Genomic DNA, 24,403 nt, shown 5'->3' with positions numbered 1-24,403 from the left:
ATTACCCCACTCATGATTTTTTAAGCTGTTCAATGAAAAAGGCGGTTGCTAACAAGTGGCTAAATAGGACTACAGAGGCTGTCAGAGACATTAAATGTCATCACACAGAACAGACGAGTGCAGTCCACTTTTACAGCCTCATTATGCTTATAATTGTGCACTTATAAACTATTCTAACTCAAACTTTCAGGGAAAATGCTTTTTTAGATAAAAAACTGAAAGAGTCGTCGGAAGTTTAGTGGTGGTGACTTTGAAGTCGAGGGACTGTGGTGTAGTTCGTTTATAGCTCACCTTTAGCTTTTTAATTCTGGCGATTGTTTTTAGGCTTCAAAATTATAGTATAGTATGAAATTATAGTACTATATTCCAGGTTAATAATGTCATTACTTGCACAGTAATTTCACAGTAGGACTTGTCTTGTATCCCCAGAGAGTAAAGTAAATGAGGTTACTTTAACATCAAATGGAGACTTTTGCTTGAGACAAAAACGCTAACAGTCTCACAATGGTCTCCTTTAAAGTTTTAGATCACACACTGTGCTCATATTTTTCTCCTTAGCTAGGGACACTGGATCGCTCACATTTGTCTCATCTATAGTTTCAGAAGAAACCTCAACAACATCACACATAGGCTCAGACTTTTCTCAGCTAGAGCTCTCACATTTATCTCTTTTAAAGTTTAATTTATCTCTGTTAAAGACCTCAACAACTTTACAAATTGTGCATCAAGTCAAGTACTTGAAAGGCACTAAAGTAAAAAAACAATCCATAAATTAAGAGTTTAAGCCTAAGAGTGAAATGCAGAAATAAGATTAACATTACTCTTAATTGCTGAGACACAATAAAATAATAGAGCTGTAAAGTTTATGCTCATTGAGCACATCATTTGTTCTTGGAAATATGAATGTACCTGATGCCTTTATCAAAACTAACTTACAGAGGTCTTACTACAGGAACAGTAACCCTGGAGCTTTCTTTGCTAAAAGGCATTAAATGGTTTACGACTCAATCCTTGACCAATTTTATTATCAACCCATATTATATGGTAGAAGTTTTTGAGTTAATACTGAGACATTTGATTTGCAAAGTTGTTGAGATCTCTTCTGAACTTTAGAGGAGACAAATATGAGCGCTCCAGTGTCTCTAGGTAAGGAGAAAAATATGAGACATCTGAAGACAAAGCTGATATCTAAATGAGACAAATATGAGAATTACCATTTAGTATCCTGAGCTTAAGAGAAACCTCTTTCAGAGCCATAGCCTTGTGAACAACACATCGACATCGAGACACAACTGCATCTCAGACAGCACAAGTTCGAGTCCCAGCTAAAAGTACTTTCCTGCTCCTGTTCCCATCTCACCTCTCCCATTGTTTCCTGTCTCTCCTCCTATATCCTGTCCATTAAAGGTGGAAAACCCCAATGTCAAATAATAATAATAATAATAAAAACAGCATCCTCTGCAAGACAATAAAGAGTTCTCCCATGCTTCTCACAGCCCATTCTCATTTTGGACTCATTTCTCTTAGAACTTTCTCATGTCTCACTTGTGTCTACTTTTATTTCTCGTAAGGAATTTTAGGAGAGACATCTGGTACTTCTCTCTGTTTATGTATATGACGAGTCACGCAGGTACTGGGATATACTCCATAGTGGTTGTCGTCCTGCCAGGTCTAAAATAGTCCGAATTTGTGTGTGTGTGTGAATTCTTAATTCTCTAGCATGTGTTTATAAGCAGGTTTTGATCTTTCCAATATGGCAGATGCGCTGATATATCATGGTAATTAGCAACAGTTACTAATGTAGCATCTATGTTTTCCATCTCTAGTCATATCTCTACCCACAGCCTGTTCACACATTCCTTGGAACATCTCCCTAAACATCTCTATAAATAAACCTTTTAATAGACACAATTGATTGCTTTTTGTCATGACAAGGGGAGACATGGTGTGCTTGTGGAATAAACAATCGGAAGAGCTCATTGTGTTCAGTAAATCGTATGACTGCGAGGAGCATCATTAGGTTGTTCTGAATTAATGGGTGCTGGTGAAGATGCTTATTGAGGGACTAGATTAAACTGGAGTCCACACAGTCAAATTATAGCCCGATTATAGATTCAGTTTGGACAGGAAGTGTGCAGCAGAGGCTCAGAGCTGAGAGACGTACGGCTGCATTTAATTGGTCCCTGATGCAAACCGACTTTAGGAAACGAAGAAATGGAAGGATGTGTGAAAGAGACAAGGGAAAAGAGAGGGAGAGAGAAAAGAGAGAGGTCTCCAAACTAGAAGAAAATAACAAAAAGAAGCCAGGGGGAAGAGTGCTGGTGAGCATGATTCTTCTCTAATGTCTTCTGCTGTAGCTCCCCGCAATCGATTCTTCCAGTCTATTACTTTCAACTCACTCTCACTTGCTCCATCCCTTTTTCTCTTTCTCTTAATGTTTAGGTCTCTTGCTTTTCTTTTATAAAGATCACAATCAGTGTGGTTGTTTTGCTTGAAGTGTCTGAGAGAAAAAGCTTGAACAGTGAGACAAAGAGATGACACAGAGAACAGCAAATGCACTGCAAGACCTGCCAGATTCAATTACATGTTTTGTGGAGATTCTCGAAACATTTACAATGTCATTCTGAGTAATAAGAACAATATCACTTGGACAGTGCAGGTCAAAGGTCATGCCACATAAATCAATTAGCCAGCAGTGAGCTTTGGAGCCTCTCTATGGGTCTATGCTTGGATGTACAGTATATTATTAATGAAATGCAACAAAAAAAAAAAAAAAGTTTCTGAAATTTCTCTAGAATCGACTTTGTGAATCATTAATCTATTTAAATAAATAAAACGTGATATACATGCATGGAAGCAACTGTGATCATTAAAGGTTAAAACAAATGCAATTTTTGATATTGTGAGCATGACAGGTTTCAAACACATTTCAAACTTGAACAGACCATCCAAGGTCATTGTGGCCTCGGGTGATGCAGGTGTGCTGTTTAGAAATTTAAAGAGTAATCTAAACACAAAGGTCTCTTCCTGCATTCGGCTTCCTTTGAAGCATGCTACTGATGAAACCCCCTCTCCCTGTTGCGTTCACACTGACTTAGACCTCTTACCAATCTGACAGCTGCACAGAACAGAGTGAGCTACTACCGATGGCTATTTGACATGGAAGGCAACCTCATCACTCAGTTGTAAAAACTCTTATAAAATATGCATGCTGAGCATTGCGGTGATGCAGCCAGGTAGCCTGGGTACACCACTCAAAGAGCAAAATGCTGGCATAGGGAGTGGGGATTTTATACTATATATTTAAAATAAATAAAAATAAAATACAATTAACTAAATAAACTACTTCTTACTTAACATAACATCCTAAAACCCAGTGTTCATGGCGTAAGACACTGAAAATATATAAAATATGGTTTTGAAAAAAATTAAAACAGTCATATGTATGCAGATTAATTTAAATATTATATTATTAAATTATATTTTGCATTTATCTGTTTTTTTTTATTATTTTTTATTGGTGACATAGAGCCCTATCATAACACCGGCGCAATGCAGCGCTAGGCACGATGCAAGTGTTTTTTGCTAGTTTCAGCCCAACACAGTTATCATTTTCATGTCCTGCGCCATGTTGTTTAAATAGCAAATGCATTTGCGCCCATTTGTGCCCATGGGCATGCTGGTCTGAAAACGTTGGCGCATTGCTATTTTGAGGCAACTGAAATAGACTGCGCCATTGACCAACTGAAACCTGGTTTAAAGTCAATGGCACAATATTTTTGTTATTTAAAGAGCGCGTTAGTACTGTGTGCCTATAGGCGGGTCCACAACGCATGTACACTTTGTCCTGTAGATGGTCTGCATGCACACTTTAACCTCGCACACGAGCAGATCCGTTTTCCGCTTGCAAATTCCGCCATGTAAATAGCAATCCGCCATGGCACGAGCGCAACTGGCTTTTAAAGGGAATGGGAGATGAGACTCTGATTGGTTTATTGCACCCAGAACACACCCATTACTCATTAAGAGAAAAGGGGCAACCCTTTTAGACCATGCGCCGGGTGCACCGACCATTGTTCCCGTCGTTAAACTAGAAAAAGTGGATTCTGACACGACCTAAGTGCACTTGCGCCGTGCGCTTTAGACCATGCACTTAGATTGTTAAAATAGGGCCCACAGAATTAGTGCAAAATAATCATCTTTTTTATATTTTCTTCTATGAAATATATTTTATCAAAAATATATTTTCATTTTATATATTTTTTGTCTTTTTACTTTTCTCTTTTACAAATACAAATATTTTTTTTACAATTGAGGTGGATAACTTCTTTATCAGAAATTCTTTAGCCGACATTTACCAAATAAATTTAATAAATTTCATGCTCAACAAAAAACTCATGACTTTGTCACAACAGAGGATGTTATAGGATAACTGGACTAACCAGCTAACCAATTTTTGCACAGCATCTCAAATGTTGGTTTGGCCATTCTGAAATGCCTGAGCCTGTCATCAAAATAGTAGGGTATGGTTACCTCCCAGAACTGTTTCACACAATTGCGTTCCCAAAAAGCAGGTATCTGCTTTTAAACAAGAGATGAAAATGACAGCGTTTATCACGCTTTGCTGCGTTTTTTTCTCCTCCTGTCTGCCTTAATAATATACATCCAAGCATAGACTCACAGTGAGGCTATAAAGCTCACTGCATAGACATTGCTTAATGTTGCATGACCTTTGACCTGCACTGTCCAAATGATGATATAGAAATACACTCAACACAATGATCATTGCCAAATTCCTTAGAGCATCTATATGAATAGATCAAATAAATCTCAAGCACACACATAAACACACTTAATATACATATGAAGTATGATTAGGCAGCATTCATGTTGTTTCATGGATGGTGAGATTGCAATCACTTGTGTCATTCTCAAGCTGAATTACCCAATGCATTGCAGAATGGGAGAGAGAGAGAGAGAGAGAGAGAGAGAGAGAGAGAGAGAGAGAGAGAGAGAGAGAGAGAGAGAGAGAGAGAGAGAGAGAGAGAGAGAGAGATGAGGAATTGTTGGTAACGATTAGCGGAGTGGTGGATCTTTTTCTTCCAATGTCATCCTGTACCTATGATTTCTGTCACTGTTTGTTATTGTGCTTTTAAAGTTAAAGTGGTATTTTATTTCTTCGCACTGGAGGAAAATACTCACATCCCGCTGATGCGTCAAGTAACATGGGGAACAAAGATTATGATGGTGGTCTCTTAGCATTAGCATGCACATTCCCAATTTCACTTCTGAATGAATAGTCATTTGCTCTCATTTGCATGTAAATCGCAGAACGGAATTATATGAGGGAGCGGAAGGAACAGCTAAAGCGGGAGACCGCACATTTTCTTGACGAGAGAGACCCTGGCAGGCTTCGTCTCACCTTTCTTTCGCTAATTGGAAAATAAAAGACTGCGCTGACCTCAGGTGCATCGGCCACAGTGAGCCACCCAGTCTCAGGGTCGTCATTTTCATTTGTTAATGCCAGATTATCATACTGCAGCCATCCGGTGTCCCGATGTGTGACCATGAAGTATTTCTTTTTTTATTCGCCTGGGTTTTCTCTCCCACAGGTCATAAGTGTGTGTGAAAGAGCCGAGATTTGTGAAGAAAGGGCAGGACAGAGGGGAAACGTGAAGACTGAACAGAAATTTATAGAAAGTGGAATATTAAAGTATAATATGTGTGTGAAGTGATGGATGGGAGGACAAAGAGTGAGACCTTGAGAGAGAGAGAGAGAGTGAGTGAGTGTGAGTGTGTACGTATAGTAGGCTATCAGAGAGGAATAGTAAGGTGCAGGAACAAGTATATGTGATGTCAACCACTTAGCCCTGTTGAATCACACACTAGGTGTGCAGCATTCAGGGAACCCTCTGCACTGTAGCAAGCTGTGCTAACCGCTAACTGCTTAAGGTGCTAAAGCTCAGGCTCATTGACAGTTTCACTATTGTGTTTGAGGGAGCACAACAACATATAGGCTACTATACACCTATAATGGTGTGTTTGACAAAAAAAGTGGCACAGAAATCAAAACCGACAGAAAACAAAGCATTGGATTACCACACAGAATTTGGATGTAGCACAGAAACACCTTAACTTGACAGAACAAGACGACAACTATGGTGATTATTTAAGCACAAAAGCTAAAATATAATGCAAGCAGCCAGTGAAACAGTAGTAAGAAATTAGCTTAGTAAAATATATATCTACATACAAAAGTCATGTATATACTAATTTAGTTTTTTACAAATCAATACATTTACTTTTTTGTTGAATTTAAAAGTCAAGCATTATTTTTGTTTTTTAATATTTAAATTTAAATAAATGGTCGATATATAAATTGTACACTAATTTGTCTACAATAAAATAAAACACTAAAAACTAAAATCGTTCATAACATCACAAGTTCACAACATTATAATGTACAGTATGAAAACATTTATTTTGAGATTTACTAAAGATTACATTTAACAATGTTATTAATACTTAATTAGCAAAGTTACTCCCCTATCTAAAAATAGGGGAAATGAGAATGCAGAATTAATTATCCAATTGTGACCACTGTTAGTCAGTATATCATCTGATAAATTAAAAATTAAATAAATAAATAAAAACAATTGATATGGTACCAAAACATCACTCTTCCCAGCTGTGTCCTGCCCAGCAAAGAGCTCATTCAATCAAGTGGATATTTCTTAATGTGCCCCCGAAAAATTGAAGTCCAAACAAATTCCTAAAGGAGTAAAAATGCAGTGAGCAAAAAGCATTTTTCTCTACTATTCTCAAACGAGATTGAGAAGACAATGTGCTTCCGAGGAACATTTGCAATTCCACAGTGGGAGGCAACCCGAAATCTAATGAGGACAATATTTTAAACCCACACTGAAGTTAAAAGGGCTGTAAAGAAAATTAACTACTTTTCATTGAGAGGAAAAACAGTATGTGAGGGAAAAAAAGTGTCTGTTTCTAGCTGGCTCTGTGCTGTGAGTGTGAGTGTTTTTCACAAAACACCTGGTTTGTGCAGCTCTCTGGCTCTTTTACAAGCAGTGAGTCACAGAGGCGTGAAGCACCAGCAGATTTTTACACCGACACTGCTGACCATACATCAACATGCAGACGAAGCGAGCCCTTCACTGTACACGGCCTGCGTGCGTGCGTGCGCGCGCGCGTGTGTGTGTGTGTGTGTGTGTGTGTGAGAGAATGAAAAATGCATGCACATAAGAACGTGGCACTCTCCTCCGTTGGTCACGGTACACAGAGCACATCCTATGAGTGGCCTCAAGAACATATGTATGAAATGAGAAAGAAGATCGAATCATATTATATAGTGACACATTCATTATTTAAAAAAGGGCTATAGTTTTAATGAAATTCAAGGGTATGAGCGAATATTAGATCATGATGGTACAGCTGTGCTCATAAGTTAACATTTGACTGGCAAAATCTGCTAAATGTTTTGTATTATTTAGCTTTTTTATTTTTATTTTGCACTGTGCTGAAGAATCTAGATAACTGATATTTAAGTACATTCAACAAGCCGACAGAACAATTATCCTGTTTCAAATTTAACAGGCAGAATTTGTTGACTCTTTTTGTGATGTGAAGTTGTGTGAGTGCCTTATTTGTTCTAAATGGCAAAACTGGACCTCAATATCACCAAGCTAGTGATGAGAGCTCAAATATGCAGAGCACACTGGGAAAACCAAAGAACTTGCAGTAGCTGGAGGCTTTCTGTCAAGAACAGTGGGCAGATTCACTGCACAGTACATATCAGGGAGTTGTGCACAAGAACCACAAAAAGCTAATTTTAGTACAAATACGAAAAACATCTTGTAGACTTATGACTTGTGACCAAAACTGAATATTTAATGAGTGTATTAATGTTTGATACGAGGAAACTTGTTTCCACCACAGGAAAAAAAAAATTAAAAAGGTAATTGCGACTTTTTATCTCACAATTCTGACTTTTTTCTTGCAACTGCGAGTTTACATCTTAAACCCATATAAACTCGCAATTGCGAGTTATAAAGTCAGAATTGTGAGATATAAACTTGCAATTCTGAGAAAAAAAATATTTTTTCCCTCAAAATTGGACTTTATAACACGCAATTGTGAGTTTCTATATCTCACAACTGTGAGAAAATAAGTTTGAATTGCGAGATATAAACTCGCAATTGTGAGATAAAAAGTCGCAATTATCTTTTCAATTGTTTTATTTTGTGGCGGACACAAGCTTCCATATATGAGAGTGTGAAATGTCTGAAGGAAATATTCTTAACAGTGGTTCTGACTGCCAAGGTCCCTCAAATAAACCATCATCTAACCAAAATAAAGCAACATTTAACCTGCATAAAGCAGCATAATAGCAAAAATCAGCAGCTAACCAATATAAACCTGCGTTTAACTGACATAAAAAAGTGTCTAACCAGCATAAACCTACATTTAACCAGCATAAACCTACATTTAACCAGCATAAACCAGGCTGGACCAGCAAGGAAATTCATTCTAGTCTAAACTAGTCTTGTCAGTCAGGAACGCTATTTCTAAAGCATTAAAGTAATGGAAATACCCCATGTCCACCCAATGTAAGCTTCAGTACCTACAACTATTGTAAAAATGCCACTGATATATTCTTTACACAGTATTTTATGAAATGTCACAAGATACTATCACATTCCAAAGACGATACATACGATTCATGCACAAATGAAAAAAAGGGACAAGCTCGTTCAACTAGTTTTACTTGCTCATGTTGCCTGTCTTACAGTGATCAATACTGCCCACGGGCCAATCAGAACACTGCTCAATGACAGCACAGCCAACGCAACCTCCGAGATTAAATTGCATTATATTTTATTACAGACAAGCTCTTACATCTCTGTCAATGTTGCAATTGATTATTGAAACATGAAATATTCATATTTGGGAGCAGTATCGATTTACATCAAAGAGACTTGTCGGATCATTTTTCAAATACAATGACCAATAGCAGACATCTGTCACAGTGGGGTAATGAGGGGAGAATACATTAAACTAGTTTACATTTGTGTGATTACTGCATAGAGGTTGATGTTATCCATCAAACAGTCATTACAGTGCGTGTGTGTTTGTGTGAGTGCCTGTTAATTTGTCATTATTGCATTGCCAACTGTAAAAAACACAAATCAGCAAGATTTTGAATTGGGTCAGAATGCAGCAGAACCCAAAAGATAATTTTAAATGATCAGATAATACACTTTCCCCTTCTTATTCCTTTGGCACCATCATTTTACGCCCTAACTAACTGCCTACTGATACTGTACTTATCGATAATCTTTTCCTTCCTGGAAAATTATTATATGGAGGATAGTCCAAAACATTTAAGAGTACCTGGAGAGGTATGTGTGCATGCTGAAAAGATAAATAGAGTTAAGGCAGAGAAAGAGAAAGGAATGCACTCATTCTCAAGATTTCACGGTTAATGGTGCGAGTTATGCCATTGTGGTGAATCCCAGGGTCAATGGAGGAAGGACAGCAATCTCAAAGTCTCTTCATTCAGTACTCTCTCAAAAGCACTCTGAGGAGACACAAATGAAGATGGAGAAACGGAAAACAAGGCCACTCGGGAAAAGGAACTGTGGTGCCAGGAAAATTGAGTGGCGATACTTTCAGAGCTACACAAATATCCATATGGCTAAATGAAACTGCAAGGTAAAGTATAATGTTTTTGAGATGGCCACGTTTTATGCTTTCACAGGACATTTGCTATTTTGGCCCATCAACCTTCCACAACCCAAAAGGGTAATGGTGTTATTGTTAAGTACACAGGGTCCAAAATTACCATTTAGCCATAACCATTTATTTATTTATTTTTATAATTGGCTGTTATTCCTTCAATATTAGTGACAAGAAGCGCAAGTCATTGTGTCACCCGAGATGAGTCAGTCTATTTCTCTGTGAAACTGCAATGGACCTAAAAGCATGAAGATACAGTACATCATTATTTTGTTCCTCATATTTCCGTTTTGGTGGCTTAATGTGAGGAATGTTCCACATATGTGTCACCACATGGAGTCCTGAAGGAAAAAAAAAAACCTTTAGGCATCTGAGATAAACATCAGATGGAAAATGTTCAGCTGAAGTAAAAGCTGTTAGAAGACACAAGATGCAGCAATCAGTTATGTTTTCTATATAGTTTATATGTGTTCGATGTGAATTGTTCACATCACTTACGTCAACACTGGCCAAACTACCATTTTTACAATTTGCGTTGCGGTTAAATTTACCTTTACTCATATTTGCCACTTTGAGAGGCTTTATTTTTGATCCTGTCACTAAAATGATGAAACTCCAATTGTGCTGACAACAACTTGTTTAAGTACCCACATTCAGAAAACCTGGAGAATAGTATAGAATGTAGGATAAACATGAACAAAAATAACTCTCAAATGGAAATTATGCAAGCAAACACAAAAATCTCAAACTCAGTCTCCCCCAGGACCCACCCCTGCTGCTCTCATGTTATTGAAAATGTATGTGGTTACGAAGATCCTCCCTCCTTTTGACAAATTTATGAGTGTTTGAAAGATTAAATGTGACCTTTGTTGGGTTTTACCGGCAAATGCTGAGACTATACAGCAAATCACAATCCTCTGAGGGAAATTACACAAACACCTGTTCACACATATGCATAAACACTGCACAAGCTTCTTATCCTTCTATTGAAAATCCAGGGAAATGGAAAAGGGCTGGCGTTCCATGTTACACCTATGACAAATGACAAGAGGATTCCATCATCCTCACAAGCATCTTCTGATCCAGCTCCATTCCCAGTCCCTGAGGATGAGCAGACCTGGCCCTTTCCACTCGCTCGCTCTCATAAATACTCTCCAACAACCAGGTTCATGACAAGCTCTCAGAACATTTCACGGGGGACATCAATGATGCATTCTGGGAAATGTATGCCTTGCCGTTACAGTACGAGATACTTGTAGACACTGCAATGCATCAACGTTAACAGATATCCTGAGTAATGTTCTATTGCTCACACTCAATCATGTAGCTGATACACAACGTCCACAATATGTCCTATGTTGCAGATTCGAATCAGGGTTCTCCTTCATATGTGCACAGATGTCAAAAAGCATACTGTGAGAGTCTGTCTAAAGATACTGGATGGTAAATTAAACATTGCCTATGTTCAGATGGAACACGCTGCCTTTATTCATAACTCATGCCATCAGAGAACCTCTCTGGAGACTTCAAAAGCTACTCGAACTCATTACCATGTGTGCCTCTATCACTGAATCGGGCACAGTTACATCTCCATCTATTACTGCCCAGGGCAACATTTCCGTTCTGTGTCTCACATCAACTTTATTAAAAAAAAAAAAAAAAAAAAAAAACACAGTACATTAAAGGAAAATGACATTTAACACTCTGACCACAGGCAATGTGGCAAACGGCGTAATAGTTTGGGTTTGTTTATGGTTTTCAATAACAGCTTCTTTCTGACAGGTACGGAGCATTTCTGAGTGTGGATGTGAAACAATAGATGATGTGAGCGCTTGAGGCGGTGTAAGTGAACATGACAGATGATTGGATATTTTAATGACACGATTTCATTTGCATATTAATGAATTCTCTGAATGAACCAACAAAGCAGTATCTCCGAGAGGAACGGATATATCTTATGCAATACCATCTTAATGCTGGTGAGGAGAACTCATTAATCATGAATGTTAGGCCGGTTCAAGCTGATTTCCATAGTTTAAGGAAAGGAGGAGGTTCAAATCCTGAGGGCTAATTTGCTAATAGACTTTCAAATAGTTTATCATACGGGACGATAAAATCAGGAGGTCAGATGTTTCTCGGCAGCAAACATCAGAGGACTTTAAGATACACAATGAGAAAGAACGTTCTGTATTGATTAATTTACAGAATTTGATGCAGATTCAAAGTCATATCTTTAGGATTTAACACTTTAAATGCACCTCTTCTTATCGCATATCAAACAAACCAGGATATAAATGGATGATGTATGAACTACAGAATCACAGTTTCATATGAATAAACCCCGAGTGAAAACTGCAAACACAATCTCTCAGCGAGCCTATATGAACGGATACACAAAACGGATCTCAAAAGTGGCCCTTAGGGGTGCCTCAGATAATAACAGCACTCCTGACTAATAACAAGACTATCAACCTCAAATTGTCCAATCCATATCATCAGATTTATTTTAAGTGCATCACTTCAAATCACAGGTGCCACACATAGGATCTCTTTATTCGGAAGGGGGGGGAAAAACGCACAGGCAATTAACGAAATGCTAATTGGACACTTGTTTATAAACATCCAATTAATCTATCTTGGTTGAACATCTTAATGATAGTTATTGTACTGTGTCTGGGTGCACTGTCCACCTCTTCACTAAGAATCAATGACTCTTAACATAAGATAATTGCTGCCTTGCTTCTGCTTTCGTTTAAAAGAACATGCAACAATAATCTTGATGAAAGTACCGAACAGTAGGATATCTATAGATAGGACACCAACACATGATTTTCAGTCGCACATTACACTAAAATTTGCATGCTGAAACACTAAAAAAAACTGTTAAATGGTAAAGAAAAAAATGGTGACAAAAATACAGTGACAATGTTACTGTACTGGACTGTAAAATAGTAAATATACCAACTTAAAAATGCTTTTTGTAAGTATAATTACACAAGAGCTACACTATTACATGAGTAAAATTGTAGCCTACTTTCCATGAGCCATGTCTAATAAAAACCCAAAGTAACACTATGACACTACAATAATGAAATAACCATGACCTAAACAACATAAAACGTTGCAAAACGCCCTCACGTAAATAACCGATGAAAAATAAGAAGAATAAATAACTATCGGAAAAAAATACAATACTTAAAGCGTCCGAAAGTGACTTTTTAGTTCCAAAACTATAATATTTTACAGTAAAACTATTCAAGCAGCAGCGTACTTACAGTAAGTACGCACTTAATTCACGTATAGTTGTTTGTATTTAAGCAATAATAAATAAATATATATAAACACACAAATAACAAATAACTGTTACGCGCTTTTCAATCAAGAACACGACGGGTGTAGAACCAGCGCGCCTTTCATGCCTGTTGCGCTGCGCATCTCGTGGCACGCACGCTTGGTATGCTCACTCCAATAAACAAGCTTCATTCAAACCGAAATGATGAGAAGGTTTCCAGACTGCTGATATTTCATAATTTTTACTGACATTTACTAGATGCATTGCGCGCAAATTTCCCTTTGCATCGGCACTCGATTTTACAGTCGCTTATGCCTTATTCAAGCGTTTGGCACAGTATGAGACTGAGAGCATTACTTACATGCGTGCCGTGTAGGGAGTTTTACGTAAATTAGCATCTACTACACATTCTCCATTCCAAAGTCCAATTGAAATCGGAATAGTCGTGCCTTGCCCTTGTTTAAAAAAAAAAAAACACATAATATAGGCTACAGTCATTATAGACCATCACCCAGTGCAAATATATTCATACGACGAAGCTTCAGAGTCCACGAACTCTTCAGGACAGCTAAATGTGGGGCTATAAAAGTATATCGTTAGGCTTTCGTAAACAGTTAAGTTCTCTTACCTCTAGCCATCGCATAGGGCAGCAGGAGAACCAGGACCGCGAGGACGCCAAAGCAGGAGTATCGTCCCTTCTTCCCAAAGCGTCCCATCATCACTGCGCTTCTCTCCTGCGTCCCCAACTAAACCGGGGAGCCGCTCGCAAGTGCCGCTCTCATGCATGTGCCGTGCGTTCCAGTGGCTTCAGTAACAGGTCCCTCCCGTAGCGATAAACCCAAAGTGAATCTCTCTCATCCGCGCGCTGAGTGAGTGTCTCGCGCATCCGTGAGACTGGAATAATGAAGCCGGTGCGCGCTGGCCAATAGCGGAGGGTGATTGAGGGCGGAGGGAGCGCAGCGGCTGTCCTTCACCCTGCTGCTCGAATGCGCTGCGAAGTGACCAGATGTGCCTGAGTAAGAGATGATACATGAGCATACATGTCAGATATCGGGTGAATTCGAGATGACATATGAACAGCTGGTTGTGTTACACTGATTTCATCACAGATCGTGTCGGGCTACTGGGGGCCACTGAGATGAGAGCAATGCTGCACACCGGAGCAGAGGCGGTGACGTCTCTCGTGCATAAAGAATGGATGTTTACTTAAGCAATATCACATGAGCAAGAGTGTTAGTCTATAAACATGTAATCTATATCTAGTTATTTACATGATTTCAGACAAAAAATACCCAGTTCATATATTTTGTCACCAACAACGAAAAATGTTTCAAATAGGCTCAGTGCCGGTCCTACACTTCTGGGGGCCCTAAGCAAAACTTTGAGAAGGGACCCCCATCGAAATGAATTTATTGCTATGTCAAGAATTTAAAATGTTACAAAAATATATCCCTACTTTGTTCTTGTCGTATTTTCTTTCTTTTTTCTGCTCTGGACAGATAGCTTCGTTTGGAAGCCATATAGCCATATGTCAAGATGCATGTCATTATCTACCACACTGCATGATGTCTAAGTCCAAAACAGTTATTAAATAAATATAAATCAAAAAGTATTTCCACATTTCTCTGCTAAAGTTGAATCTGTATTTATATGAGCATGTAATAAAACCGGCACTGAGTAGGCTAAGTCAAACCGTCAAGCTGTGTGTCGCACAGACCAAAAGGAGCTGTGGAATCCATGTTTAAGTGGAGCGGACTCAGAGATATCCCGTTCCTGCTCAAAGCATTCTGAAATCAATGGACTCCAGGGGCCTGATGTATAAACGTTGCGTATGCACAAAATGGGCATTGATATATGCATACGTAATCTTCCACGCACATATCGGGATTGAAAAAAAAAAAATCTGAAAAAGCATAAGCTCCTAAATTTGAGTTGTCTGTTGTACAATAAATAAATAAATAAATAATACATGCCTTGGTAATACATTAATTACTGAAAGGCTATTAGAGTTTTAGGTCACTTTATATTGCATGATCATGTTACTGTGAATATAATTAACCACAAGCACTTTAATTATATTAATATTAATAATGGTAATTATAAGCAGCTTGTAATCACACACTATTTTTATATAGGCTGTAAATGAAAATTCAAGACTGGAGGGACCAATTGTAGAAGTTTAAACATAAATAACTAAACCCATTGACTGACCATCTAATTGTTTCTCCTCATTATCTATGGTGGTTTACAGCCCTGACTATATATATACACTGAACAAAATTATAAACACAACACTTTTGTTTTTGCCCCCATTTTTAATGAGCTAAACTCAAAGATCTAAGACTTTTTCTATGTACACAAAAGGCCTATTTCTCTCAAATATTGTTCACAAATTTGTCTAAATATGTGTTAGTGAGCACTTCTCCTTTGCCGAGATAATCCATCCATCTCACAGGTGTGGCATATCAAGATGCTGATTAGACAGCATGATTATTGCACAGGTGTGCCTTAGGCTGGCCACAATAAAAGGCCACTCTAAAATGTGCAGTTTTATCACACAGCACAATGCCACAGATGTGGCAAGTTTTGAGGGAGCGTGCAATTGGCATGCTGACAGCAGGAATGTCCACCAGAGCTGTTGACCGTGAATTGAATGTTCATTTCTCTACCATGAGCTGTCTCCAAAGGTGTTTCAGAGAATTTTGCAGTACATCCAACCGGCCTGACAACCGCAAACCACATGTAACCACACCAGCCCAGGACCTCCACATCCAGCATCTTCACCTCCAAGATTGCCTGAGACCAGCCACCCGGATAGCTGCTGCAACAATTGGTTTGCATAACCAAAGAATTTCTGCACAAACTGTCAGAAACCGTCTCAGGGAAGCTCATCTGCATACTAGTCGTCCTCATCGGGGTCTCAACCTGACTGCAAGTTCATCATCGTAACCGACTTGAGTGGGCAAATGCTCACATTCGATGGCATCTGGCACATTGGAGAGGTGTTCCCTTCACGGATGAATCCCGGTTTTCACTGTACAGGGCAAATGGCAGACAGAGTGTATGGCGTCATGTGGGCGAGCGGTTTGAGGATGTCAACATTGTGGATCGAGTGGCCCATCGGTGGTGGTGGGGTTATGGTATGAGCAGGCATTTGTTATGGACAACGAACACAGGTGCATTTTATTGATGGCATTTTGAATGCACAGAGATACCGTGACGAGATCCTGAGGCCCATTGTTGTGCCATTCATCCACAATCATCATGTTGCAGCTTGATAATGCATGGCCCAATGTTGCAAGGCAGGCCCGGGGTGGGTAATCGGGAGAATCGGGAGAATTCCCAGTGGGCCGCTTCACTTTTGGGCCGGTCGAGGATTTTTTTTTTTTTTTTTTTTTTACATTTGTCACGTTAGTTACATTAGGCTACACACGTTCCGCATTCTGACACCGCAGCGCGCAGCCTCTGCATGGGTTGTACCATGAGAGGGAGTTCTCCCCTCCCCTCCCATAGAGTTGGTTGGGTCCATAGCCCGTCTTTTCCAAAACGTTTTCTCAGGTAGGCTACCGTGGCACCGCCGGCACCTACCGATAGCTGGGCCAGCCCTATGGCGGCAAATCAATGACAAAATTAATGGAGCGCAAAACTGATGCTTGGCGCGCGCAGTAAATGACATTCGCGAGAGGATAACAGATCTACAAGCGAGGAAACGGGAACTCGCGAGCTCATTCAAACCCTGCGCGCGCGCATGACATCTCCTCTGCACGCAATACAAGCCCTCGCGCGCGCATGATCATTCCCCACGCTCTTGATCTCCTGCTTTTACTCGCTCGAACACTTTTATTTTTGGCAGTCGATGGGCGGGACTTACTGTTTTAATAACCTCAAATGTCATTAGGTATCACGTTTTTTGATTAAAAAAGCATTATTTTTGAATACAAATAAATCTGTAAACATTAGTTCAATATGCCTCTTTGTGGAAGAGTGGGATACATTTCAAATGCTTTCTTTCTTTCTTTCTTTCTTTCTTTCTTTCTTTCTTTCTTTCTTCTTTTGTTAATTTATCAACCTATCCTTGTGGAATAGTGGAACATCTTTTGTTAACTTCTCAGCTTAAGTGAATTATTATTTAACCTTTACATTATTTGTTGAACCATGTTATTAATAAAAACTACACAATGGTAAGAGCTGAACTGTTGCTTCATTTATCCAATTTGGAAAAAGTGCTAATTTGGAATTCCACCATGGAAAAAGAGGGCCGGTCTTGGGCCTGAAACTCCCGGGCTGAAAAGTGGCCCCACTCCGGCCCTGTTGCAAGGATCTGTACACAATTCCTGGAAGCTGAAAACATCCCAGTTCTTGCATGGCCAGCATACTCACCGGACATGTCTCCCATTGAGCATGTTTGGGATGCTCTGGATCGGCGTATACGACAGCGTGTTCAAGGTCCTTCCAATATCCAACAACTTTGCACAGCCATTGAAGAGGAGTGGACCAACATTCTACAGGCCACAATCAACAACCTGATCAACTCTATGTGAAGGAGATGTGTTGCACTGCGTGAGGCAAATGGTGGTCACACCAGATACTGACTGGTTTTCAGACCCCAGATTTAGACAGATTTGTGAACAATTTCTGAGAGAAATAGGCCTTTTGTGTACATAGAAAAAGTCTTAGATCTTTGAGCTCATGAAAAATGGGGGCAAAAACAAAAGTGTTGCATTTATAATTTTGTTCAGTGTATATATTTTTACAAAACGACCATAATATGTGTAACATGGTCACTAAAATGTTACCTATCTGTGATATCACTGTAGTCTTTAATTCAACAATTTACATAAATAAAAAACATACAAAAACATCACTAACGTGCAATTTTACATGTGTAATTACAAATGTCCCAGCCATAAACCCTAATCTCAAAGGATTTTTTTTCTCCAGTGATAATTTAGTGTGCTCAGATTTGATTTTGATCTGGTCACACTTTCATCCATAATTATTCGGACCCAAAATATAAAGTTGACATTTAATTATAAGAGTGCAGCTGATCCTCTCTTCTAAAATGGCTGGAAGTCATTTCCCAATGGAATTCCTGCACTCACTTAGAGACTGGACTGTGATGGCTGTCAAAAATCTAAAATCTTTTACAGCTCGATTTAACCACCACAGGACACTGATTTGAGCACCCATAGTGCCAATTCAGAAGATTAACACTGTTAATGGCATAATATAATTCTGCCTTCAAAAAGTGTCCATAGTTCTTGTTACCAAGGAATAGATGGTTAGAATCCAGTAATGATACTGACTAAACATGACTTGTGCAGCAATGAATTAAGGGCATGATATTCATAGTGATGTAGGCTAGAGGGCCACGATGGGACCCTAAATTGATATTACAGTACATTTGGGAGAGACAACTTTAAGAAAAAGGCCGAAAAACTGCCTCAGTGAATGGCTATTCCCATCTGGTCACACACTCTCACACACACTTCTAGCTCCTCAACACAATAGACCTAAAGCCCTTGTTAATATGTAATTTGTTCAACTGTGGCCTGATTACTCTGTGCGCATGCTTGTGTGTTTGACCTTGCCTGATGGGGTTAAATGTTTAACAGGCTTTGCACATCAGACATGATGATGCTTTAAATATCTCGGAGCTCTATAAAAGCGAAATCATGGCCTCTTTCCCTCAGGACAAAAGACAAAAGTCACAGTTGTCCTTTTAATAGGCAGTGTCTACAGAGGACTCCATCAGGGGGAATGAGACTGAATATGTGTATGGTCCATTAGCTGTCCTCTAAAAATGAGATCGTGAAAAGCAAACATCAAGAGCATGCACTTGCTCTATTATGGGCCATCTAGTGTTGCTGTGGTTTTATGATTTATTTCCAGGGCTTAAATTGGATTGGAATGGCATTCTGGCACATAAAAAAAAGAAAGAAAAAGAAACATATAATAACAACAACAACAACAACAACAAAAACAACAATGGGCCTTTTGTTTGACAATCCACTCCATTTCCTGTGCACCCCAGTTCACTTTTTATTTATTTAATTTTTTTTTACTTACAAGGGTTAAGGTGACTTACCTGCAAATTATTATATGTCCCTCTAGTCAGTGGTAAACCATGGAAGAGGAAACATCTATAAAAATAAATAAATAAACATAAATATATAATATATAAATGATACATTTTTATATATATATATATATATATATATATATGAAGAGTTCAGATGCAAAAGCCTCTAAGTGCCATCTGAAATTTTCTTCTAGAATGATCATTTTTATCAAGCTTGTATATTTAAGTTAAATAATTTCACTTAAATGGCAAAGCAAATTAACTATTAATTGTCATTTCAGTGAAATTACTTAACTTAAATATACAAGCTTTATAAAAATGATCATTCTAGAAGAAAATTTCAGATGGCACTTAGAGGCTTTTGCATCTGAACTCTTCATATATATATTGTAGAATACATTTAAAATTAAAATTATATATTAATAATTTCACTTTATTTACATATTTTGATATTAATGTTTCATGCTGCTTTCTAAAGACTTTTAGATATATATTAGATATAGATATATATATATTTTTTGGTCTATACACAGCCCTAGTTGTTAAAATAAAGTAATAAAACAATTTTTTTTTCTACTAGTATTGTTTATTAAAAATATCTACTTTTTATTTTTTCTACAAAAAATACTTTCCAGATAATATTGTAATAATTCTCTCAAGACTAAATAAAACCAATTATTTAAATTAGGGGGAAAAAAATCCCTCTGGTCTTTCCTCTCATAAGACACACTCTCACGTCGCCCAGTACAAAATGGAACCAAATTCACTTGTCTCAGATATATCCAATGATTTCCAGTTTTCCAGGTTATTTTGAACCCATGCATGCTGCTACTGTCTATCTGCTATAACTATCTATCTTTTGTTTTAACTCTTCTAATATTTTATTCTTGTCATATTCTTTCACTCATTTTCAGCAGAAGCTCACTGTGGCGTGCTGCATGCTGTTACAGTAATCTGCATGGGGGAACACATTTTTTAATGTCTTCTGTTGGCCCATATAAAATATGCACATACAATTGCAAACAATACATTTGGTCTTGTAAGAGAAAGAAATCACTTTACAAATGCAGTGCGACCCCAGAAAGCACTTTGAAAGTCAGTGACACAGGCATGTCAAAGCTGTTTAGCTCTCCTTAATGCATGCACCCCGTCGAGATAAACGCCTATTTCTGCCTACAGACGTGGGGGCAATCCGTAAAGGGCCCGAGGAGAGTGAAAGCACAAGAGTGAGAACTGCCTAGTTCTACCAGTGAGGATAAAAAGAAAAAACTCTACACCTAACATGAACATATGATCTTTATGGCACATGATATGATGACTGCATGACTCATACTGATACCCATTAAATTAACCATTAGTGGAGAAAACAACCTTTATATAAAGGCCCTTTTTTGTAAGAGGACAGCCTGCTGCTTATCCTAAAGGAAATGATATAGAAATACAATATTTTGTCATATATGTCAACTTATATCACTCTAAACCCATAGATTTGGATTAGTTTTACCGTACAATCTCTTTATGAACTTTTTGAAGCGACAAAGTGGTAGTTGCGTGGACTGTCAATGGAGGGCTAGAAATCTCACATATTTCATTTAAAATATCTTCTGTTTCGAAGATGAATGAAAGTCTCACAGGTTTAGAAAAACATGAGGGAGAGTAAATTATGACATAAATTGAATTTTTTGGGAGTACTAACCCTTTAAGTACTGAGTAATAGTAATTAACTACATATAGGCCTGCTTACTATAGGTTTAGGGTTTAGGATTACGGTGTGGTTTAGAAATAGTTGCACGTAGGGCTGCACGATTAATCGCAATTTCCATGTAATCGCACTTAAATCAAGTTGGCTTATCGCGATTTTGAAACACTGTGAGTTCGAGTCACTTATAAGTGCATTTGAAAAAGCAAAACAGATTTCCAAACATGGGAAACATTTATGAACATCTCGTCCAAAAAAAGACAACATTTAATAACATGCTTTTACTCCAAACTCACTTCATAATGACAGTTGAGCATCCTTCTGTGCGATGATGTGGCTTATTATACAGAATAAGGCAGTCATGTGTTTATAAGTCATGTTTAATCAATCAAAGCGTTTCAAACTTCAGTTTATTCCATAGGTTTATTCAGCTAGCGATAGGGATTTCCTGGAATTATGTGCGTTATCTACTTCTGCCGGGGCATATTTGGCGTGTGTGTGTGAGAGCGCCCTCTGGCGTTCAGATGGAGCAGCATTTACAACCGATCAGCCGCACTGCACTGACAAGCTGCACATAACATAATCGTAGTCTTTGCCAAATCGCATGCGGTTTCAGTGCGATTAATTGTGCAGTCCTAGTTGCAACTATGCACAGTTTATAATTTATAATTACTATAGTAATTACATGTGTAACAAGGACACTGTAAAAAGTGTTACCATATTTATTTACTATAAAATATTATATATAGGCCTATATAAAATAAAAAAAATATTATAAATTGCTTTGATGAAATGCTTAAAGATAAACACTGTAACAATGACCAAAAAATTATAACTTTATAATATGTAATATTACAAAGTTTACACATATATAGCCCTGTTTTAATACTTAAATATGTCAAACAGTAAATGCTGAGAAAAAAAAAAAGGTTCTACAGCACAAAAGCTGCAATCCTTCACTTTTTCTGTATAGTGACAGGTGAAAAATGCCTGGGGTTTTTGTGACTTTGAAACCAGCCACAGTTTATCCTCATACATCATCATATACCATCATCAGCTTGTGCTCATAAAAAAAAGAAAAAAAAAGTTTAAAGAACAACCATGCTCTTTTTGTTTCTTGGAGGGACAGAGCAGAAAAGCAGAGAAATCCCAAGGCCTCTGTTTTGATCTGTACTTTATGTATTCTTTATTACAGCCGAATTCGCTCTAAAAGATTCAGTTGACTGGTCTTGGAGAGGATGACGTTTAAGTGTGCAGCGACGGCAGTCTAATGAGCGATTTGAAACAGATTCTTTGATTTTTCACCACTCTGAATGTGTCTGTAGAGGTCCGGGTATGTTCTGTTTTCAGTTCTTGTTTTTCCTCCTCTATTTTCAGACTCAAAGTTTGGCCTCTGAGTTAGTCTGAAAGATTTGGTCAAAGGCTATTCCTTTGAACATTGTTCCATTGCTTTTTTTCTTTCGCCTTTTCTCTAGGATATGTTCTAACCAAGGTGTTTGGACGTACCACAATTAAGGCCCTGTCCCCAGGTAATGTAAACCTTTGATAATTGACTCTGTGCCTTGTGATAGGCCCTGTGCCTCAGGCCTTGTGCTCTAATTAAAGAAAAAACAAATTTGCATTCACTTGCCTTTAATGTGTGTGCATTTGGGAGGTTGCATACCGCAGAATTTCCCAGGATCAATGTATAATAGACTCAAGAAGGCACTAAAGTAGGATATGAAAGGTTTAAATTTAGTCTACATCTATAAATTGAGTTTAAAATTGAGTGTTGCGAACAAATTAAAGTTTCACTCATCTGCAGTTTTCAATACTTTGTTTCCCCTCTGTAACACTCAAATCTCTGTGCATCACTCCTTTTCAATTTAGAACTTACAGTCTTTGTTGTAAAATTAACACCCTGTTGCATTAACGGGAGGGTTTGCATTGAAACTTCAAATTTACACTGAACTGATTCTGCTGCTATAGAAAGAAACAAAACAGGCTTTAATTACTTCGTTAGGCATTCAAATTAATGTGAATATTCATGCTGTGTCACTGAACTAAATTCAAACTTGTCAATTTAAACTTGTCAAGATGCAAAGTAATCTTCAAAAACAATTTAAAAGCATATAAAATATCAAAATATAGAGCATATTTTGTATGCCAAAGAGCCTCAAATATTTATTTTTATAGCACTTTGATAAACCCTGAGCTGATGAAAGCGAGCGAATTGATTCATCCTTATCTGATGCACCTATTCAAAGACTTATATCAAATGACTAAATATTACATTACTAACTTTAAAGAACACTGTAAAACTTAATTCAACTTATTAAGTTTTACAGTGTATCTTTAAAGGGTAACTCTCGCCAAAATTGAACCTAGGCTCTTTTTGTTAATCTACCCGAGTCAAACTTTCGTGTAAAAGCATAATTAGAATGGAAACGCCACTTTTAAGGTCAAAAGGTTTTAGGTCAAAATGCCTTTTGAATGGGAGTGCATGGGGCACTTCTATGATAGCATCAAAATCGCTATTTTTAAAACACTTAGAAGGCTCGACACAACATAAAACTGTGCTCGAAGTATCACCAGGGGATTTATTCATGAACTTGAGCATTGACTGCATTGTTTGTGTACACAAAGTTTACTAAAAAGAAAGGTTTTGTACGACTCACTTTATCAGTTAGTGTTTCCGGTGGCTGGAATTTTGTCAGTCAAAAGTAGTCGATCTCCGAATTACTGATGTCAAGGGCTTTGCTTCCAATCAAACCTGACTGATTTTTTTGGATCAGATAAGGAGTGTCCAATCCTGCTTCTGGAGGGCCAACCTCCTGCAGATTTTGGCTCCAACCTGCCAAAACACACTTGCTTCGGAGTTTCTAGTAATTCCGAAGACCTTGATTAGCTGGTTCAGGTGTGTTTAATTAGAAATGGAATTAAACTCTACAGGACATGGGCCTTTAAAAAGCAAGATTGGACACCCCTGACTTGGTAGAAGCTAGCTGAACTAGCCAAATGCCAACATGGACATATTGTGTGATGCTCCTTTATCCTCAAATAAATAAATAAATCTTTACAAGGTAAAATAAAATGGTTTCACTTTGGTCCCTTTAAAGGGATAGTTCGGCCAAAAATGATATTAAACCCATGTTTTACTCACCCTCAAGCCGTTCGAGATGCATATGTCAATCATTTTTCAGACGAACACATTTTCAGTTATTTTAGAAAATGTCTTAGATCTTTCAGTGGTTATAATGTCAAGTTATGGGGTCCACCTCCTTCAAGTCCCAAAAATGTGCATGCATCCTTCACAAAAGTAATCCATCCGGCTCCAGGGGGATAAACGAAGGCCTTCTGAGGGTAATCCGTGTGGTTTTGTCGTAAAAATATACATATTTAAAACTTTATAAATGAAAATAACTGGCTTCCGGCAACGGTCGACGCGCGTTCACGGGAGATGGATGCCGGCGTATGGCGTAGGCGTAGCGTTTGATTTAGCTATACTTCGTTCTACGTCACAACGCTTCCTACGCTACGTCCTACGTCATATGCCGGCATCCATCTCCCGTGAACGCGCGTCGTTTATCCCCCTGGA

At 38.1% G+C, this 24,403-nt stretch overlaps 1 protein-coding gene across 2 annotated transcripts in view; it reads right to left on the bottom strand.

The window, feature by feature from the left end:
- unc5da (unc-5 netrin receptor Da) overlaps window positions 1-14,120 on the bottom strand; it is a 235,298-nt gene extending 221,178 nt beyond the window's left edge. Inside the window, exon 1 of one of the 2 annotated variants that reach the window (XM_084137700.1) lies at window positions 13,674-14,120. In XM_084137700.1, the coding sequence (XP_083993826.1) occupies window positions 13,674-13,764 (91 nt within the window). In that variant the 5' untranslated portion in view covers window positions 13,765-14,120. The remainder of the gene's footprint in view (window positions 1-13,673) is intronic. The other variant, XM_084137696.1, reaches the window with a different exon arrangement.
- Between the last annotated feature and the right edge of the window lie 10,283 nt (window positions 14,121-24,403).

Source organism: Abramis brama, assembly GCF_963993115.1.
Source record: "Abramis brama genome assembly, chromosome: 15".
Lineage (NCBI taxonomy): Eukaryota > Metazoa > Chordata > Actinopteri > Cypriniformes > Leuciscidae > Abramis > Abramis brama.
This window is presented reverse-complemented; position numbering and strand designations above follow the sequence as displayed.